The sequence below is a fragment of the Dermacentor silvarum genome, chromosome 1 (assembly GCF_013339745.2).
Source record: "Dermacentor silvarum isolate Dsil-2018 chromosome 1, BIME_Dsil_1.4, whole genome shotgun sequence".
Classification (NCBI taxonomy): Eukaryota; Metazoa; Arthropoda; class Arachnida; order Ixodida; family Ixodidae; genus Dermacentor; species Dermacentor silvarum.
Window position 1 is genome coordinate 447,104,979 of NC_051154.1, and position 21,430 is coordinate 447,126,408.

At 46.3% G+C, this 21,430-nt stretch overlaps 1 protein-coding gene across 3 annotated transcripts in view; it reads left to right on the forward strand.

Moving 5' to 3' along the window:
- The window catches only part of LOC119437747 (organic cation transporter protein), a 186,908-nt gene that overhangs the window by 94,571 nt on the left and 70,907 nt on the right, over positions 1 to 21,430 (forward strand). For all 3 annotated transcript variants that reach the window (XM_037704725.2, XM_049660837.1, XM_049660838.1), the window contains one exon: positions 13,586 to 13,758. In XM_037704725.2, coding sequence (XP_037560653.1) covers positions 13,586 to 13,758 — 173 coding nt within the window. The remainder of the gene's footprint in view (positions 1 to 13,585; positions 13,759 to 21,430) is intronic.

The window sequence follows — 21,430 nt, forward strand, 5'->3', positions numbered from 1 at the left end:
TCAATGGTGAGAGCATTGCATGCGTAATGCGAAGACGTAGGTTCGTTCCCCACCTGCGGGCAGTGGTCTTTTCATCCATTTTCATTTTCTTTAGTTTATCATTTCTTTAATTAAATTAGTAAATACAAGTAATTTCCCCTATGTTGTCCTTGGTGTCACGGTTTGTTGGCTTCTTATGATATGATTAATGCAAATCGGGCCCCTCGGTTCCCTTTCTTCTCGTTGACTTTGTAAGTATGTAGGGAAGAACCTATAAACACGGAGAAAACAAGCCAGTGACGTTCTGTCAAACACACTGCTTAGTTGAAAAACAAATCATTCCGACTTACATTTAAGCGAAAATTTCTTTTAGGCATGGCGAATTTGCGTTGTTCACAGGCGCATTCTCAAAATTTTATTAAGGAATTTTTATCGAAACATGTCAAGTCTTAAGCCAGAAAACAGAGCAATCATGACGTGTTACCCGATTCCTATTTGAGCACGGATAAATATGTGGATGACACAAGAAGACGAGCAGAGTACGTATTTCCTCCCAGTTTCGTCATTCACAGTTTAGTACTGTGTTTTTGATCGTCACTACCACGTGACAATATATGTGACGCGCGCAGGAAGTTGCGGACGTAGAACAACATGGTCGCCCGAACACTACCTTTATTCTTCATCTTCCTCTACTTCCATGCACGGACCATCTGTGCACCGTTACATATATAATACATGTATCCGTAAAGTGTTGTCCATTTTAGCCTTAAAGTTCGTAAAATGTCGCAATAAATTTGGCTTGCAACAGATGCTTCCTTTGTGTTTTCCCCGCACTTTACAAAGGTTTTTGATAGAAACAGGGGGGAAATACTTTTCGTCGCTGAGCTCCACAAAAAAGTAAGAGAAAAACACAGACTTGGCACATGTTCAGTTCATACTCGTATGGGCAGAGATAACCGCTATCCGCCGGCGTGTTCCGGAACATATGATGCGTGACATGTGCGACCGCTTCGCACGCGGGGCGAAAGGTGACTCCAGGACATGACAGCGCTGACGAGATACGTCAATCTTTAGCTGACCTCGCCGAAGATAGTTCTGCGCTTACAAAACTCTAGACACGATAGAGAGTCAAAGAAGTTAAAAAGATGTAAAGCCGGCTGTCGGGGGGACATGTCTGACGTTTGGGCCTTATATACAGCTACGGCCCTTGTTCGCTTACAGTTGGGACTGACTCTGAGGACTATAATTGGCTGCATTGCGTATTTACCTGTGGAGGTGTCACTGATTTTTTGTCCTTTGTCTTTGCTTGTAACATTTGCATCGTTCTGTGCACATGTATCAAATCATACAAGAGTAGCAGTCAGAGCCGCCTACAACAGCCAACATCTCCATAAACACCGGCAGAAAACAAAACAAATATGTGCGTGAGGAAAATAGACAAAAAAAAAGAAATTGCGTAGCTTGCACTGGAGGCACAATGCTAAAGAGACAGCGGAGCTGATGGGCACCTAGCTAGACCTGGCTTTTGGGCTAGGCTACGCACTACCAAATCAAGCCCAGCATTCTCCAGAATTTATCATTATTTATCAATAATCGATGAGCTATTGATTGCCTATCGATTGCCTATCGCAAGGTATTGGCCACGTATTCGGGCTAGGCTAGGTACTACCAAGTCATACCCACCACTTCCCGGAACTTATTGATTATTGATCGATTATCGATTAGTCATTGATTGGCTATTGATTGGATATCAATTACTGACTAAGCTTAAGTAGTCCCAACCATGCTTAGCTAGACCATAGCCTCCTATAGATTATATAGGAGGCTATGGCTAGACTTATCCAGGCTCAGCTTCGCTAGTTCACAGGGTATGTGCCATTGTGCTTGGACCCTTTCTGCACTACCGCCAGGATCGGCCAATAATTTCTGTTCGCATGTTACGGACTTATGCTCGGCTTAAACAGCTCCGCTGTTAAATAGAAATAATTCTTAGGAATAGCAGTAAAAAAGAAAATTTTAATTGAAAGGACATTTACGCTGATCAACTTGCTTCACTTTGGGAAGACAAAAACAATAAGAATTTTCTTTCTATTTATTTGTTTGTTGTGCGATTTCTGCGGACAATACTAGTAGCGTCGCGCATAACGGCTTTGTCTGCGCTTGAACAGTGTAGGAGGGCATACTGTTAAGTGTAACACGCGGTAACAGCTAATTTTAATATTGCAGCGCTCATTACTCCTCAGATTAGATGTTAAACCTGTACTGGCCTATGCGATGAGGTCCGAGCAAGTAGGGCACCCCGGAGAATTGCCTTGCGCAGGTTCGCTCTTTTATTGCACTATTCCTGCTTGACCTGGCACCCACATTCTGTCCACGGGTCCATGCAAATGTGTGCAAGACAGAGAGACAGAAAAGAGATGAAAGACAGAGGTTGGCCAGAGTAACGGTCCGGTTGTCTACTCTCGGCTGGGGAAGGGGAGGGAAATTAGGGGTAAACAATAGAGAAGTTACGAAGAGAACTGTCCGCAAAATCACTGGAAAGGCAACGGAAAATGTCTACAGATTTTCGTTCATCTCCCAATGCTTTAAAATAAACACACACTGGTGCTTTTCGAGCTACTCGCCCTGACGTCGGCTGGCACATAGGTCTAAGAATTCTGTTTTCCACAAGGGGGTGGTCTTCAAGCTTATCGAGTGTGGTGTAGGATGCTTTTCTTTCTGCAATAAAAGGAACGCAATCACACATAAGTTTGCCCCAACAAAACATTCACACTCAGGACTTCTAGTTATTCTGATGAGGAAGGAGTAGACATTTGTGATGGATATACTCCAAGACAGGGACGTCATATGAGAGACATCGCGTATAGTGGCAAGCCGTGCGGAAGGCGGAGCTTTAGCTGGGGATCCAGGGAACAAAGCATTGGCTTGTAAAGTCCACCAAATTCCATTTCAATGTCTTTAAAGTGACATGGCAACCACTGAAAGACGCTGTCGTGCCCTTTCTGGACTGCCCGATGGTAACTTTCACCCATGTCCGAGACAAGTTGTGTGCTGGGATTCACGATGCAATGCAGAGTGTAAACTCTGGAGGGGGACTGCCATAGAATCGAAGATGGACCATTGTTTAGGCGTGTCCTGATTATTGAATTGAAGTGCTGCACGGAGGGATGCAAGTTCGGCTGCCGTTCTTGATGTTAAATGGGATGTTCAAAATTTGATCTCAATAGATTTAGCCGGGACAAAGACTGCAGCTGCTGAACATGGCAACCACTGAAAGACGCTGTCGTGCCCTTTCTGGACTGCCCGATGGTAACTTTCACCCATGTCCGAGACAAGTTGTGTGCTGGGATTCACGATGCAATGCAGAGTGTAAACTCTGGAGGATGTTCAAAATTTGATCTCAATAGATTTAGCCGGGACAAAGACTGCAGCTGCCACTGAGCAAGTAGGGCACCCCGGAGAATTGCCTTGCGCAGGTTCGCTCTTTTATTGCACTATTCCTGCTTGACCTGGCACCCACATTCTGTCCACGGGTCCATGCAAATGTGTGCAAGACAGAGAGACAGAAAAGAGATGAAAGACAGAGGTTGGCCAGAGTAACGGTCCGGTTGTCTACTCTCGAAAATCCATTTCAATGTCTTTAAAGTGACATGGCAACCACTGAAAGACGCTGTCGTGCCCTTTCTGGACTGCCCGATGAGCAATCCATCAATGAAAACATGCAAGTAGTCACTGTACACTGGGTACAGTAGCGGCAATGTTGCCTGTTTCAAAGCTATTGATGACATTTGTGCCTTCTTTTTGATGCCTCAATGTGAATCGATGTGAACGTAGACACCAGAATGACGACAGTGGAAGTGCTATAGAGGCGTAGTTTCATGGTAATGATGCACGGTGAGAATTAGGAATACGGTTAAAACTCACATGCGGTCTTGTTATTTTTAGGCAAGCAAGATGTTGAAGAGGTATTCCTTGCGAGCTGTTGAATAGGCTCTGTTCGAGCGTCGACCACAATGTGCGTAGCTGTCGGGTGGTCACGTCCTATTGTGATAGTGGCTGCTTTAGATATACAGATTGCTCGCGAATGCGTGTTGATATGTGGCTAGGCAGGGAATCGTGCGGGAGTTTTCGGCGAGCGTCCATAAAATCAATGAAGATGACTGATCGGTTTGTTGTAGTTGGTGAAAAGGGTCGGTGGGCGATATCACTGGAATGTCGGGTAGTTCAACGTTGGAGTTGTTCTTTGTGGTGGGAGTGGTTGTTTGGCGCAGGCATTATCTATGACTGCGATCGGCCGATCCAGCTTTTGTGGTGCCGGCATCTGTGCATAAGTCGACGACTAGGTTATCAAAGTAACTGACACGTTGATTTTCGTCGCCCATTATGCCAATCGGTGTTCATCGGACTCCATATTGGGGCAATTTGTTGATGAAAGCGCGTAATAGAAGTTTCGTTGAGGAAGGAGCGACGGGTCAACGGTGCTCGACTCGAGTCACGATGTTGCGCCCTTGGGTTAAATTGAGGGGCACGTGACTTTAAGGCCTGCGTCTGCCAGAAATGGGTGTTTAGCAAGATGAAACTTTCTCGGTACCGAAACTAACGGCACACACAGAGTTATACTAGCATCATGGCCCTGCAAGAATCCTATGATAACACGCTATGTCCATACATGTCGAAACCTATTTATTACGATTAACACGAAGGACTACGCGAAAAACAAGAGATAAGGTAAGCATCGCTATCTCTATCCATGTAAGCAATCTAAGTGGTAATTTCTAATAGCACTTAAAGAAATAACTGTTTCCAATCGCATAGGTGCTCAGGTCGACGATGCCTCACTCTCAAGCCCGTATGATAGAGACCTAGCGCAATATATTCCGTATTTTGACTCTCTTCTTGCCATTCTGTCCTAATGTTATGTGAAAAACTTTTTGATTTCTCGCTGTTGTTCTTTAATGGACTTGTGGTAATATGAATCTGTTGTATTAATTTCGTAACACTTTGTGCACAACTCTCTTTGTGAAGCCAAGCTGAAGCTAACTAACGTGACAAGCACGAATACCTAGGATTAAGACTAGCACTGGCTTTATTCTAGTCCTAACTTGCGGAAAACAAAACTATGAGGGACGTTCCGAAATTAAGTTTCGTCATTCATTTTCTCACGGAAGCTTTATTGCCAAAAGAAATACACCATGGCATCGTGAACTATACACCTTGCACTATTTCTCCATATAGTCACCGCTGACATTCATACATTTGTCGTAGCGTCCAATCAGTTAGAAGAAACCACTCTGGTAAAACTCGGTGCCCTGCGATGCAAGAAATTGTCGCACAGGTTTCTCCAGCTCAGCATTGTTTTGGAAGTGACTTCCGGAGAGTGCGGCTTCTCCTGTACTCTAGTAACGGTGTTTTCATTCGCGGATGTGAAGGGACGCCCACTTCAACCTTCATCCTCCACACTCTGCCTTCCTTCACTGAACATGCAACACCAGCAATCAACCATATGACGAAACATGACCTGTTCACCGTACACGATCTGTAGGCGTTCATGGATGACGAACACACTTGTCCCACGTGCTCATTCATACCGAATAACAGTACGCACTTCCACTGGCGACCCCGTTGTCAGCACACGTCTGTCTGCCATCGTGGTTTGCACTCGAATTACCTTGGGCACGCCGGTCTGCTGCTGCTCTCTCTTCTTCGGCGTTGTGCGCATGCGTCATTCCATCTACGCTGATGCTCCTTCCGTTGTTGAACGAGCAACGGGTGTGGATTCTTATGGCGATTGTTTGTTTCACCTGGCGTACCATGTTCTCCTAAAAAAATGGCCACACTTACTTTCTGAACGTCTCTCCTACTTTTATATAATCATAAGCAAGAGTTTCAATGAATTCTAGAAAACAATCGACAAGTAGAACTTTTAAAAAAGAAAAACTAAAAATAAGAAGCTAGTAGGACGTATAGTATCTTTTACACTGTTAGCTTCGTTACATTCAGTCTTTTATTGATCCATATACGGGCCGTGTCCCACCTAACTTGAGTAAAACTAAAAAATGCAGATGGCCACGTAGCTGCATAGAACTAAGTTAATGTCGTTGCTTGGAGATGCAAAGGGTATTTTTGCATTTAGCCTAATTACAGAATTAGTATTTATTAATCAATCAACTTATCAAATACTATAGATGAAAAGTGTAAATGAAAAAAAATTGTAGAGCAACATGAAAACCTTCCGATTAAGCTTTCTGCTGCTCAATACGTCCGACATAAATGTGTTTTTCCGAGCGTGAAAGATGCCCGCGAATACACCTAAAACTTGGGGGACGCTTAAGCTTCGCCTTTAAGAGTAGAACGCGATAGCGTTATCGGGACCCGTTCGCATCGCATCGTTCGCATACGGCAAGTAGGCTTCGTTCACTGCAACACTGAACGTGGGAAAGCCAGCTTACAAAGACCAAGCTTACACCGATCCCCTAAAGTCGGCTTCACTTTGAAACTGAAATGCATTGCTGGAAAGACGTTTTTCCAGGGGCAATACAAGTGGTCTTATATTAAAATGTGATGGCCCTAGCACCTTTTTTATATTATTAATTGTTTGCTATTGCCCCGACGCGCGGAGGTCTGGTAGAAATGTTTGAGTTTCCTCGTAGCAGAATAAGGTTTTCTCGTACATTCAAATTACAATCCGACGCCGAATGGTAAAGTCGTACTTTACCATTTTTTCTGACGGATTTTACTGTGAGAAATTCAATTTTTGGTCACCAAAACCTTGCACCACGTGGATAGCCTGCGCAGTTGATGTGGTTGGATGATTTTCTCTGCCACCCGCGATCACACGCCGGTTGCCGACCCCGGATTTTCTGCGACACGGGGCTCTAGACGCTATCGCGTTAAAATTGCCACGTGATGGACTGGCCGTTCGAGGCAGATTGCGTTTATTCGCGGGCTTTTTTCACACTCGGAGAATACACTTTTATTTAGCACGCATTGAGCAATACATATCTGGATCGTGAGTTTTTCATGTTGCTCTGCAATTTTCCCATTGACACTTTTCATCTATATATTGGAGAAGTTGCGCAGTTAATTAAGACTCTTTGTGTAATTAAGCAGAATGCAAACATTGGAGTAAGCATCTCCAAGCAACGGCCAACAACATTACCTTGGTTCTGTCCAGCTACGTGGCCATTTGCATATTTTTAAAGTTTGGCTCAAGTTACGTGGGACAACCTGCATATTGAGTGTTATTCAGGCTTACAACTCACTGTCAGAGCATATACCGCGTGTCCCAGCTAACATCAGCCTGCTGCTAAGAAAACAAACAAAACAAAAAAGATAAACGACACGGTGGAAGGTAAATCAAATTATGAATTCCGCGATGTTCCTGTGACGACCGAATACCGTAGGGCCCAGAAACACATTTCTAACTAATAATAGAATGGCCACACTATCAAACGACGTCATCCCACAAATAGCATGTCCGCAAAAGGTTTCCGAATCATTCAACTATAAGTGGAGTTATTGTACCAATACCAGGCTTCCTCTCCCTTTTCGTCTCCGCTAGCGCTCGGGAAGCTACACAGTGGAGAAGCCGAGAGGGCACTGCACCAGCCAAAATTTGAATGTCGCGGTGGTGAAGGGGCTCGGCGGCACTCAAATGGATGCCGCTGTGGACTACGCTACGCAGCACGCCCCTGCAATCTCGGATTCCACGCGTAGCAATCGCTGCTACGCGCAGTGCAATGATGAAACGATTTTCTTGTGTTTTTAAGATAGCAGACATATATTTTTCAAGCGAAGCTTCTATTGCCTCACAAGTGTCGGCCGTGGTGGTGGTGGTGGTGTCACGCTAAAACCCTATCGAAAACCTGTCGAAAGCTCGCGTCTCGTTCACTTGGTATATACCAGAATTGGCATGGAAGGGTATGAATGTACGACTAACATGACTGATAGGTCATGACATCAATAACATTCCATGCTCGTCAGTTACGTCATAATTAACGATAATATAATCACGAGTGGCGCATACCCGCATTGGATATGCGGGTATGAGTCAGGGATAAGAAAGAAGGAAAGAAAGTGAGGAAGGAAGAAAGAATGAAAACCAGGCTGCTCACAGAGTAGAGCAAGTGCGGGGAAAGCTGCGCCAGCGCCGGATCACGTGACGCGCGGCTAATCAGGGTCGTTTGGTGTGTCGCGGGGAATAAAAGGGAAGGAAATGGGTTGGCGCGCTCCGCCAGGCTTCCCTCCCCTCAGATCAGCTTCGGCGCTCGGATGGGAAGTCCGCGCGTATAGCGGTCCGCCGAGGAGCAGGCTGCGTTTGAGCAACGGCGCCGCGAACTCGCTTGGAAAAGGGCTCGTCGTCGACGTGCTGATTCTAGCGGGAGGGCTTCCGAAGCCCAGGCGAAACGTCAGCGAAAAGACGAGGAACCCGAGCTGCGGGAGTGCGACGTTGAGGCCAAACGTCAGCTAAGAGCCGCCGACCCTGAGTTTAGGGCAAACGAAGCGGAACGCCTGCGACAGCGTCGCCTTTCCAGAAGCTTCGCTTACTCCCAAATTCTCGACAGAGGAAGGGCTCTGAATATTTAATTATGCTACTCAAAATGAGCAGTTATGTATTACTGAGAATGTTCTCGCGATCACGAAATCAGCCAATAGTGATAGTGGACCAGATGCTTTCGAAGACGACATTGCGAATGCCAGAGCAAGGGACTGTTCACTGCTTTTGACACGAGATTGTAAGTTCACTGCTGCATGCAGTGCAGTAATTTTTTGCTCACATGCTCCCAGGAGCCTCGTTAGCAGATCGGCAACATTTTTTCCACCATTTTCAGAAAGAGCTTTCAGGGCCCCTTTAAGATCGTATCTCGCACCCTGTTCAACAGCTTCGCTATGGGAAGCTGGGACACCCTATATAACTTATATGGCAGCTATGCCTGTTTACAGCTTACGGCCAGTAGAGATTCTGGTTCATCTGCAAATTTTACACACATGAAGGCTTCGTGGAGTCAGCAACGAACCCTGTAAGTTTCACTATACGCAACTTCCGACAACTAAATCAGTGATCAGTGAACACGTGTTTTAGTCTCAGGAAAATCACATGCTCATACAGATCTCAAGAAAATGGGCAAAATACTGTGGAATTGGAAGCATGGCATAGTGTTACTCCTCTCCTGTGCGTTCTATGTAATTTACGTTCTATGTCAAATTTACAGAGTGATGCTCTTGTTGATCTCTTATGATATGTTTCAAAATGTTATACAGCGTTTCTTGAGGAATACTAGCTAGATATCCCAACATATAAAAATTTTGGGATATCTAGCTAGTATTTCATTTAGCTAGATAGTATGTAGCTGGATATCATTTTTTATTTTGGCTTAGATACGCCGGACTATGGTGAATGGTGGTTTGTATCATGTTCTCTTTTCAAGTACATGTCAGTTGCAGTAGCAAGGTGTACCCACATACACAGATGTGTATATTCAGAAGCGGAAGAATATGAGTCAAGTGTAACAAGGTTTCTCTCCTCTTTTAGCGGTGCTTTTTGATTTCTTCCAATAGTTTGCGTTTGTCCGTTATTTATAAGTATATACCTTGTCTCTCCTTTCCCTTTCATTTTATTCTGCAGTTCCACAAAAATGTGCCACCTTTCCTGCTACTTCTCTGCCCCAGTTAGTGCGGCTCTCAGAGACGGCGAGCCAAAATCACGCGGTATCATTCAAAGTGTTCATGTCAGTTTTACCAGCATGCTTTTTCTAGAGGCGTCGGCGTCAGGCCAAGGGTTGGCGGGAAAGAAGAAAGCCTTGGCCTAACAATGCCAAGGCTGGCCTCGCTCTAGCAGCCTTGCTCGATAGGCACGCAGTAAGCTTGCGCCGAAACAATTTGCGAGTACCTAATGAATTTCGGTGAGCAAGATTTAACCAACACTCTGTCACGTCGCCTATTTTTTCTGCCTACGAAATGTTGTCCCCTTTTCAATGACCCGACGGAAATTTACTTGGACCGCTGATATATTTGAAACGCAATAATGCAACCACCGACCAAGTCAAAAATGCGGCTTGTGTGTGTGTGCCAGTGCGCGCGTGTGTGTGTGCGTGTGTGTGTGCGCGCGTGCGTGTGTTTGTGCGTGCGTGTGTATGTGTGTGCGTGTGTATGTGTGTGCGTGTGTGTGTGTTTGTTTCTGGAGGGGGGAGGAGGGGGAAAGGGAGGGACGGTGTATTAGGGTTTCGGAAAACCTGTGTGCTTCTCATTCACACGATGCAAACATGACTAAGTAGAAGAGAAGGGGCTGTTGAACAGACAAAAATACGTCTGAGCAGGAACGGCGCAGCGTGCTGAATATAAAGTGCCTGTAGTTAGACGCCATTGCAACTACATGTACATTTCTTTTCATCCCCTACGGCAGAAAGCAGAAGCGGAAGCCACCGTGTATGCCCCAAAATTGTTCATTGGTTTGGCGGGCACTCTTGGTAGCCGCAGTAGATCCATGGTAGCCGTGCTTGTTTATGAGCCGTTATTACCCTCTACGCTTTATAGGATAGGCTCCTTAGGGCATCGACCTCTGGCACGGGGACGTTTCTTATGCCACTTTACTACGCCAAGCGCAACTGGCACAAGCGGCAGATTTTTTTTTTTTTTTTGTAAGCAAAATGGCACACAAGTTTTCGTCAACCCGTGGGCGAGCAAACGTTACCTGTCTGAAATGCAGTAAGATCGCACCGCACTGGTATACATATATGCAGCCGCAGTTCTGTCTTTGAAGTACTAAAAATGTCAATTGTATCTTGTTGAGATATGACTCACTCTATAAAGTGGGCAAAGTACGCTTTAGGATTTGGATTTCATAATACGTGCGGCAACGATTGACCATCCAGAGAGCTCGGATTAACGGGTGCGGTACTACAGTCACGCTCATTTCAAGTAGCCCTATAGTGGCCACTGTGTCATATGTCGTTATTTATAGTTTTCAACATTTACTCGGCCTAAAAGGGAACAAGGATTAAACCTACACAGCGTTAACTTTATTAAGTTTGACATAGTCCGCCAAACATAGGTCATCGTAGCGGCCATTTATATGACACCTTTTATCTACTTATTTACTTATTTATTGGAAATGTTAAATTGTTAAACGAATGAATGGTAACGATTAGCGAAGTGAAAGATTTCAGCTAAATTATGTAAAAAAGAAGAAAAGTAGCAGTGTGCTAGTGTTGCCACCCATGTACCTGTTGTCCATCAGAGCCTTTCGTAATCAAATGTAAAGAAAAACGAAACATTGTACAGCAAATCATTGATCTATATAAAAAATGACCAGCTGTGATGGCAGCAACATGTAAAAGTGCGAGGCAATCAACCTATTTCTCAATAGTTAAACGAGCAGGATGCGCAAGAACTTCCCTTAGCTTTATCGTAGAGTTCTACTTTACGAGTGCAAGTCATTGAGTGGCTGACAGGCTAGAGCACTTAGATAATGACTTATCCTGATGCACTCAGTCGCTCAAATAATGAATGCACGGTTACTGACGGAAACATCGATAAAGCAGCATTGACAGTCACGCAGACATTACCCAGTTAATTTACGTTAGTTCTTCAAATATAGAACACATTCCAGCCTTTACATTTCGCAGTTACTCCCTGAGCTGTGTGTCAGTTAAAAAAAGTTGTCGCAGTTTCACCTGAAAGGCGAAGCATCAATTGCGATAGCAAATTTGAAGAGAGCTATACGGAGTAATGATAGCAGCGTTATCAGCTGTATAAACTTGGACATGCAGCAGCACCGGCAACACGCAAAACTGTTGTCGACGCCGTCGGCGTTTTGCTCGCGTTTGCTCAAAATGCGTGCGGTGTTGGTGACGGTTGCCGGAGCCTCTGATATAAATAGGCACTTGGTGCCGCAGCTAAACGTCGCCTCCCTTCCCTCGCCCTCCCCCCCACGGCCTTTCGTTCGTCGGAAGAAGACACGTTTGCTTTACATATATGGTGATTGTAGAGGAGGAAAGAGACGCCTACTTCTGCAGCCCTTAAGGGAGCACAGCGCAGAACGCGCGTTTGTTCTCCGCCGTGCGTTCACTCCCCGTGAAAGCGCGCGTCCCTCGCGCCCTTTCACTCGCACATACAGCGTTCGGCGCGCGGCGACGATTTCATCTCCATTGACGTCATACGGAACCTCACGGCGACGGCGACGGCGACGGCAGAAATCTGCTTTCGAGTGTCCATATAATTGCTATCGCAATAAAAGAAAGCGAGAGAGAGAAAACGGGCAAAGCTTTGTGAAGAGCAAACGAAAGGCATTACGATCACAAGGCTATTATAACAATTATTCTGGAACCGAGAGCTTAGGAAGGCTTAGGAACGTTGCAGAGTGCACTATTCTACCAGGTTTGAGCTTCTTTTCACCCGCCGCTGTGGCTCAGTCAGCTAAGGCGTTGCGCTGCTGAGCAAGAGGTCGCGGGATCGAATCCTGGCCGCCGCGGCCGCATTTCGATGGAGGCGAAAACGTCCGTGTACTCCCGTTGCAGTGCACGTTAAAGGACCCCAGGTGGTCAAAATTAATCCGGAGCCTACCAATAATCATAATCAGAACTGGTTTTGGCACGTAAAACTTTAGAAAGAAGAAGAGCTTTTATTCCAAGAACGTGCTGCGTAGCACGCACAATGCCGGAGATTTAAAAGTGTTTCCCGGTGCTGATTACAGAAAACAATTTATTTTGTCACAATATGGCAGAAAGAATCAATACATGTTATATTTGAGTATTTTTTATTACCAAGCTCGATTAAAATGTATTACTTTATTACTAGTATGGAGACTATAAGAGTGAAAGCGGGTATATAGGCAGTCGTAGAGAAGCCATTTTCAAGAACCCTTTTTGGAGAACGCGCTTTATATCGAAGGCGTACTCGATTAAACGCGTTCGTGCATTTAGTGACGTTATTTTGGCGCTTAGCTCAAGTTTGATAAAGCAATTTTTCTCCAGCCACTCAGAAACTTTCCAGCACTTCGTGAAGTTCTCTAAAGAAATGCAGCCTCAACAATGTCCTCGAATGGCCGCGTCCCCGTGCGCATTGTTTTGAGTCTGCGGTCGCTACCGGCCGCCCACTCTTCCACGCTAGCAGACACATTGGCAGGAAGAAAACAGGCGGAGAACATTGCCCCGTCACCGCTCCCCTCGCCCGTCGTCAACACCTCCTTCCGCATGGCCCCTCAGAGCTCGGGCATTGGATGTTTACCCTTCGAAGCCCACCGGCACCCGAAGCAGTGGTGGCCCGTTGCGTCGAGCGCGTGGACTCGCGCCAAGCGCGCCGCGGGCCAAGGGACCGAAGGGAAGCCGCAGCAGGAAACGCAAAAGAGACCCGGTGCGACAGACAGCGACGAAGAAGCATAGTACATGGCATGCTCCTCGCGCAGAATAGCTAGGGACGAGTTGCGGAACGCGAGAGACCCTCGGTGGCTTTCCGTTCGCGCGCCCTTTCTCGCGTTGTCTCGGCGTCCAACCGGCGACGCGCGCATGGTGAAATCGGCGCTGACGCAGTCTGCCACAGAACGTTTCGTGCGGCTGTCCGGAACCCGTTGTGCAGTGTGCTCGAATCGCGCATGTACGACGCGACGCAGAGCGGTCCGCCTGCTGCCCGCCCGGACGAGGAGAAACGACCGCCGCTGCCATGGAGAGCATCCTGGATCCCGTGGGGCCGTGGCACGTGCCTGTGCTGCTGTTCGGCGCGCTGCGCGGCATGCCGGCGTCGCTGTTCGTCATGAGCCTCACCTTCATGGCTCCACAGAGTCAGGCGAGTGTGCTGACACGGGGTGACACCCTCTTTCTTTCTTTATTTCTGTTCCTTTGTTTGTTTCTTCGTTTTTTTTTCCGTGGCTAATGCTGCCAACCTTCAAAATGCCTGATTTCCCTTTGCTGGGGAGCTTTCAGTTGTGTAACGCGTAAGACGATGTGGCAAACGTGGCACAGCTCTTGTGCCCGCCATGGCATCTCAGTGGCTATGACGTTCAGCTGCTGAGGTCGAGGCACTGGGTTCGGTTCCCGGCTGCGGCCGCATTGACATGGTGCGAAACCCAAAAACGCTTGTTTAGCAAACTCCAGGTCGCGTTAAAGAATGCCCGGCGGTCAAAGTTAGCTTGAATCCCCCTAGTCACCCACAGTCAAATTCTCGCTTTGCAATTTAAAACCGCAAAACTTAAATGGCATATACTCTGAACACGAGCGCCAGACTATGAAGTGTATTTTCCCCCTTACCCTAAACGGTGCAGAGTGAAGTTACCCTGCAGCTCGCTGCAAATAGCTTTCCAATGGCTCTGGTCTCCTTTGGATCGGGGTTATTGACACATGACGGCAAGTTCGACGTCACCCGTACCCCTCTAAAGCTCGGAAACAGACACTATTCCTTTACTGGATTTTACAGAGCTTGCTGTCTAAGAGCGCTATCGTGTACATTACGATGCGAACGGGGCATCGATTGAAGATGGCCAATGGAGCCGCTGTACTGGCCAGTGACGTCACTGAATGACCTCACCAGCTTAATGCGAGAGCAGAAGCAGGCAATAGGCAGGTTATGGGGTGCTATAACGTAAAATTAATTCAAACTGTTTGATTCCAAACTCCTGACGTCGAATCTGCGTAATCACCGACGCAAGCATCGGGCGGTGACCCGCAGCGTTGACTGAACAACCCAATCAAACACACTCGTTTATAGGAGGTCATCTTTGTTCGCTTTCAAAACCAATAACATTGTCTACACTCAGAGGTTTTTCTTATCTAATGGGCTGACAAGAGGCGAGGAACACGCTCTAGTGGAGCGGGTTTCGATGGGGCCGAGCCAGCAGAGTGAAAATAGATAACCGCATGAAGAGGGTGGTGCCGGCTTCTCCGATTGGTCCGGTTCGCCTTACATGTCTTGCGGTGGTTGGTCGAAAATCGCGGCGGCGTGCAACGGAAGGATAAGAATGCCGCTAAAACGGATTCTCAGCAAGGAAGAGTTGCCAGAGCGATGTCGCATGCATGCCGAAAGGTTCTCGATAACGTTTTACTGCCACGCAAAAACGTTTATCATGCGCAAATAAATACATGCTCACCGGCAGGTGCGAGTAGCGAGGGCCTGAGCGATCGGCGGGCAGCCATCTTCTATGCCTTTCGGAACGGGGCAGTCTGTGACTATTTAGCAAAATTTTCAGTTTTGTTCGGCATATTAATGCTTTTTTTTCGCGCACACGATACTTTGACGTATGAGTTTTCGCGGTTTTGTGAGGTCGCGTGACAGACAGGCGAAGTGGGCGTAACCAGAAAACATTGAACCAATAGCAGAGGGCTAATGGGGAAAAGGTGTCGAATAAGGAATGATTATTTTTCTTTTGTGCGGTTTAATCATTCATAATCAGTGTGTAGACGTTATATCAGATGGGGAGCTATCGCGGTTTTCGTGACGTCGCGTGACAGACAGGCGAAGTTGGGAGTGGCCCGAAAATGTTTTGACCAATCGTGGAGGCTGATTGCAGAAATTGGATTCAAAACAGTTTGGAATCATTTTACGTTATAGCACCCATGCATGGTTTAGCTGTGCTAGCTATTCAGGGCCATCTAGCGTTCCAAGGCTATTCTATTTTTTATTTTTTTTCTGGACAGCCATGACTCGGCACACCTGCGTTCGCTTGGCGGTATGCGAGTGCAGAGCTCCAGAGCTAAACTTGTTTACAGCATCAGACCACACTTATCACCACCTGTTTCCACATTCCCTTTGTAATAAGCAGCTGCAACGAGCCACTGTCATAAATACTTGCGCCCCAGCTCTCATGCACCTGAACATATGGCAGGAGAACGCCAGGCCGCACTGTCTCACTTGCAAAGGTACTTCCAAAAAAAAACAATTGGTCCGGCAACCAAGCATTATTATCGTTGGAAGGCTAGAACGCCAAAACATTAGACCGCGCATGCATTTCAATGCCTAATGAAAAACCTGTCTCTCATTCACAGCTACAAATAAAGCACATAAAGCAAATAAGGGGTGGTATAACGTAAAGTTATTCGAATCTGCTTCTATCCAATTCCATGCCACTAGCCACTCAGGTTTGGTCAAAAATTGTACAGGTCACCCCCGTTTCCCCTGTCTGTCACACGACGTCACGAAAACCGCATGAACTGCCCGTCAGATATGGCATGAACACACTGATATGTGTTATTAGGCTGGACAGAAGCAATATATATATATATATATATATATATATATATATATACTACAATTATGCGCCTTTTTCGCCATTAGCCCTTCGCTATCGGTCAAAAAGTGTCGAGCTGCCTCGACTTCCCGTGTCTGTCTGGCGACGTCCCAAACTGCGAAAACTCACCACGTCAAAGTGACGTGTACGCACTAAAGATGCATTATTATACTGAAAAAGAAGCGAAGTTTTTTTTTTTTCGGAATAACCGGAGTTTGCCCCGTTCCGTTCCGAAACGAATTAAAGTTGCCTGCCCGCGAATCGCTCTCGCACTATACTCGGAGCTGGCGTAGAGAATTAATTTCTCTGCGTATAATAATAAAAAAAACTGAATGGCAGTATAACGTTCTCAAGCCCTTTCGACACACATACAACATCGCTCTGCCAACTCTTCTTCGCGGAGGACCTGTTTTAGTGGCATTTAAAACTTTCCGTCGCACGCCGACGCAATTTGCGACCAGCCACCGCTATCTAAGTAAGGGGAAGCGGACCAATTGCAGACGCTGGCACCACCCTCCTCCCCTTTCACTTTCACGGGGCTACCTCGGACCCACCGAAACCTCCTCGACTTCTGCGCGCTCCTGGCCTTTTGTCAGCCAGTTAGATGATGATGATGATGATGAAAATGTATTTATTGGAGGATGGCTCGAAGGCCTATTATGTGGAATAGGAAGGGGAGAGGGAAGGAGAAATTAGAGCCGTCCTAGAAGCTGCGTGTCCTTGGCGAAACCCAAGAGCGAGTCCAGGATGGCCCTGTCGGAATCCGCCAATCCAGTTGCCGGCCTAATCCACTCCTCGTAGGACGACACTTGCACCGCCCTCAGGTGGTGGTCCCGCTGCTTAGCGTAGCGCTGACACTCCCAAAACAAATGGGTTGCGGATGGTCGCTAAAAATGACCTTTCAAGGTAGGCAATGCTATTTGCTTTCAAAGCAAACAAAAATGTAATCTTATAAACAAGGAGATCATCTGATTGGGGTGTTCAAGCTGTAGTGTGGGTCACCACCCGATGCTTGAGTCAGCAGTCACGCAAACTTAACGTCAGTATTTTGTAATAGAATGGCGATGAAATATGTGTCCAGGGCCGTCGTGAAGAATATGCACCTTCCAATCTCATTAGGCTACAACTTGCAGCTGTAACCGAATTTTAAGCTTAGAACCCCGTACTTTCAAATAAGAAACTGATGAAAATGCCAGGAATTAGGGGCCGAATTCACAAAGCATTTCATTCATAAGTGTTCGTCGCCATTGCTCAGCCGCGTTTGCTAATGATACGTCCAGAATAAGGATTGGCTGAAGTTTTCCTTTGCGAACAATTCTAGTGTGACAGTTTTTTTGTGTGTGAATACGGACCTAGTTTACTAAACAGAACATCCAAAATTTTGTCACTCCATATCGAGAACGAAGAACACAGGCATACGGAGCACTTTTGCTCAAAAATATACCCAACCTCGGTCGATGAAAGAAAGAAAGAAACAGCGGGCACCAAGTCTTGAGCGAGGAAAGCGCGCACCGCTTGTCACGTAATCTCGCGGTCGCGGCTGGCCTTCCTTGCCAGCAGAGTGAATTTCTCTCAGAGCGTGGAATCGAGGCGCGAGCCATTGTCCAGTCTCCCTACCGTGGCTGTGCCGGCTACGTTACTCCCTTTGTGGAGACAGCAATTTATAGATCAAAACTGGATTTCCTTCTCCATACATTTATTCCGTTACGATGATGGAAACGGCGACAACTAACATCGTCATCGTCCTTATCGTGTTGGTGCCAGGCCATCTCTCTTCATTGTAAGCTTCACCCTCACTCTGACCGGATACGGCGAAGAAAAATAGAACTTCGTCCACCACTGCATAGCTTGCACTGCAGACACGCTAAGCCCCAGCAAACAGGTTTATATGGCACAGCATTGTGACCCGTAAGGTAGTGCCAGTGAGGACAATCTTGTTCTGTGTCATCAAACAATAAACAGCAATGAAATAAATACTCAAATATATATTTAGGTGGCTCATGGGCGTTTCGGGAGCACATAGACCTGCTATAATCATCATCATCATCATCATCATCATCATCATCAGCCTATATTTAAGTCCACTGCAGGACGAAGGCCTCTCCCTGCGATCTGCTATAGAACAGACCTGCTATAGAACAGTAGTAATAACTAGCTAGTTTCATTATAGATGATTAAAGCATAAGATTTTATAGCACATCCGCTGTTGCGTGCCAACGTCGCGAAAGGTGCTGAGGGTATCCAAATAGGCGCTTACGCCCCTAAAGCCAAAGTGCCTCATCATCACCAATGTGACTCAAACTTATGTAGCTGCAGTAATGTGCACTTGGTAGCAGGACGCGCTAACCACGGCGCTGTCGTGCAGCATTCTCGTTTGATCCTGTGTGTTCTGATGAGGTCATTGCTTCCGAGTGAACAAACTTATGGCCCAGGTGTCACGGTACAGGAGGTTTTGGCCAAGTGCACCTCACTGAGCGGGTGCAGGAGCATCTATACATTGATACGTCGCATTCCATCACGCTGTTCGTACGGATCTAGGCACGGTGCAACCCAAGCAACCTAATGACGTCGAGGTCAACGGCCAGACCTTACACTGTGTCTGGACGTCAGAGTCAGTACTGCAAATGAAGTTGGTGCTGCACTGACGGAATCGCACAGTGGACGAAATAGACAGCTTAAGGACGAATGCATGGACATCGCAAAGCAGGTGTGATACCAGGTACAGCGTCAGACGGAAAGCGGCGTATAGTTTTGGAAAACTACTGTGCCATGTAAATGCACATAAAATAACACGAGAGGTGCTTGGCTTATACCGAAAGACTCCATAGTCCGTTCAATTCGAAAGGATTTCTGCGAACGGGTCGTTGCTCTTGAGCATGCGAGTGGCCTTTTGGCTAAACCAATCACGTGTGCAGATGATTTCAATTCATCGTCTACAATCAGTTGACCACGTGAATCATCATTGTTCATCTCTCGCAATTAATAGTATTTACCCTCATTTCATTGGACGCTTTTCTACACCTTGCAATGGTAATCATGTTCAAATGTTTCATGTGAGTCAAAATTTTAGTTTCCAGGGCAGTTAAACAACAAGTTTCTTCTGCACTGCCCAGGTGACACGCGCCGCACTTCCCGGTGATCCCCTTTCGTGTTTTGGGCTCAGGGTTAATTTTCAGTTTGCAACGTCAGACCCACAGCTATTGTTTTGCCGTGGTTAAACCGTTCTATGGTGAGCCTAATGCTCAAAACAAGGTTACTCGTTTACGCATCAGCAGTCTCTGCCGCCCTTAACCCGGACAGAAAAAAGTCGCCTTCTGCTTTATTTAGCCTTCCTAGCACTGGGCCAATAAATTATACTAGTCGACTTCTTTACTGCGAATTGCCAAGAATTAGAGGCGCGCGAGACTAGGTCCAGCTGCGCATTTTTTGGACCACGCTCTCTCTCTCTCTCTCTCTCTCTATATATATATATATATGACATACTAAGAGCTCACTCGTGTCTATTTTTGCACCGTATCCGTATATTACATTTACATGATTAGTACGCCCTCTGTGTGTTTTATTTTTCCCCCTTTTTAACAAACAGATGATGCTTCCGAGCCATCCTGCTGCCCAACCGCGCGTGACAACGGCGGGCAGCTACAGGGCGCATTGCCAGTGAAACCAGCTTTCACTTTGACAGGCAACATATATCTCGTTAAAACGAGCCACAACTCTCGTTTGTTGCTCTACATTCACAAAGGCGCAGAAAAAACTAAAGTAAAGCACGTCGGAGAGATTCTGTAGGTCGGACTTCAGAGAGGCTTGTTGGTGCCCGCCCATATTAAAAGTTAACGCGACCACAAGAGTGACCAAAGGGAGAAATATACTTGACAACGATGAAGCGCGATACTCTGGCCGAAACGAACCAAATCATCGTTGTCAAATGTCATTTCCCAACTACCCTAAATAAATACTTTTCTAGAGGGGGAAGTGTTATTGAAAAACCAAAATCAAGCTAACTACGTTATATATTGAATCGCGTCAAAAGGACCTTCAAGAACTACTTTCGTGGTCAAGAGTGCGGAAAGAATACAACGCACCTGTATACGGCAAACCCAGCTTCCTTAACTGCCCCTGCACAAACAGAGAAGCAGCAAGGCAAAACACGAGCAGTGTGGCTGACGTTACACGCAGAAAAATGTACTGCCTTCAACCCAGAACAGGACAAGGGAACGTCCGGGGAACGCTGTGGACACCAGTTACGCGGCGCGAAACAAACGTGTAGTCCGGCAAAGTAAAGCCTGGACTACCACTCTTTCAGAGTGAAATAATTATGAAGGAGTGGGAACAGTTCTTAGATGCTGTCTTTGAGTAACCTTTTTCGCGGCCGTATTCACAAAGCTGGTCATTCATAAGTGCTGTTTGCGAGTGGTCGACCGCCTTGGGTAATACTATGCCCAGCATCAAGATTGGCTGGAAGTTTCTCTTACGAAAAGTTCCATCCTAATAGCCTTTTGTGACTACGGGCCCACGTCCAGAGGCGCTTTATTTATTTATTTATTTATTTATGTATTTATTGATTTCTAATGTGTTAAGAAAGGTTGAGCCTAATCTGGCGCCCACAGAATTTTACACTCCTGCGCAATCCGACGGAATTGCTCCCGAACGCACTCAAACAAGATCTCTTATGTAACAATGCTTCTATTAGCTTCTTGGAGGTTTGTTTACATTAAAGGACCTTCTTCGCGTTCAACCTTTTAATGACTACTTCTCATTGAAGAGTATTTCTCCTTTTTTTAGGCCGACGCAAAAATGCGTGGGGCGCTCGCTGTTCGACTAACGTTGGGAGTTGCCATTCTTTGTTTTGAACTCTATACCTGAAACACTTCCCTTTGGGAAAATACGTCTACCCGTGATTTATGCTTCTGAGATGCATCGATTTGCCAGGTTGCTAGCACTACCTGCTGCTCTTTTTTTTTTTTACCAGCGGAGCTGTTTAAGCCGAGCGGTAGTCCGTAACATGCGAAGGGAAATTCTGGGCCGATCCTGGCGATAGTGCAAAAAGGTTCCTAGCGCAATGGTACATACCCATGTGAACTAGCGAAGCTGAGCTTGGCTAAGTCTAGCTAAGCATGGTTGGTACTACTCAGCTTACTCAGGCATCGATAGCCAATCAACAGCTAATCGATCAATAAACAATAAATTCCGGAAAATGCTGGCGATGACAAGGTAGTGCTTAGCCTAGCCCAAATATGT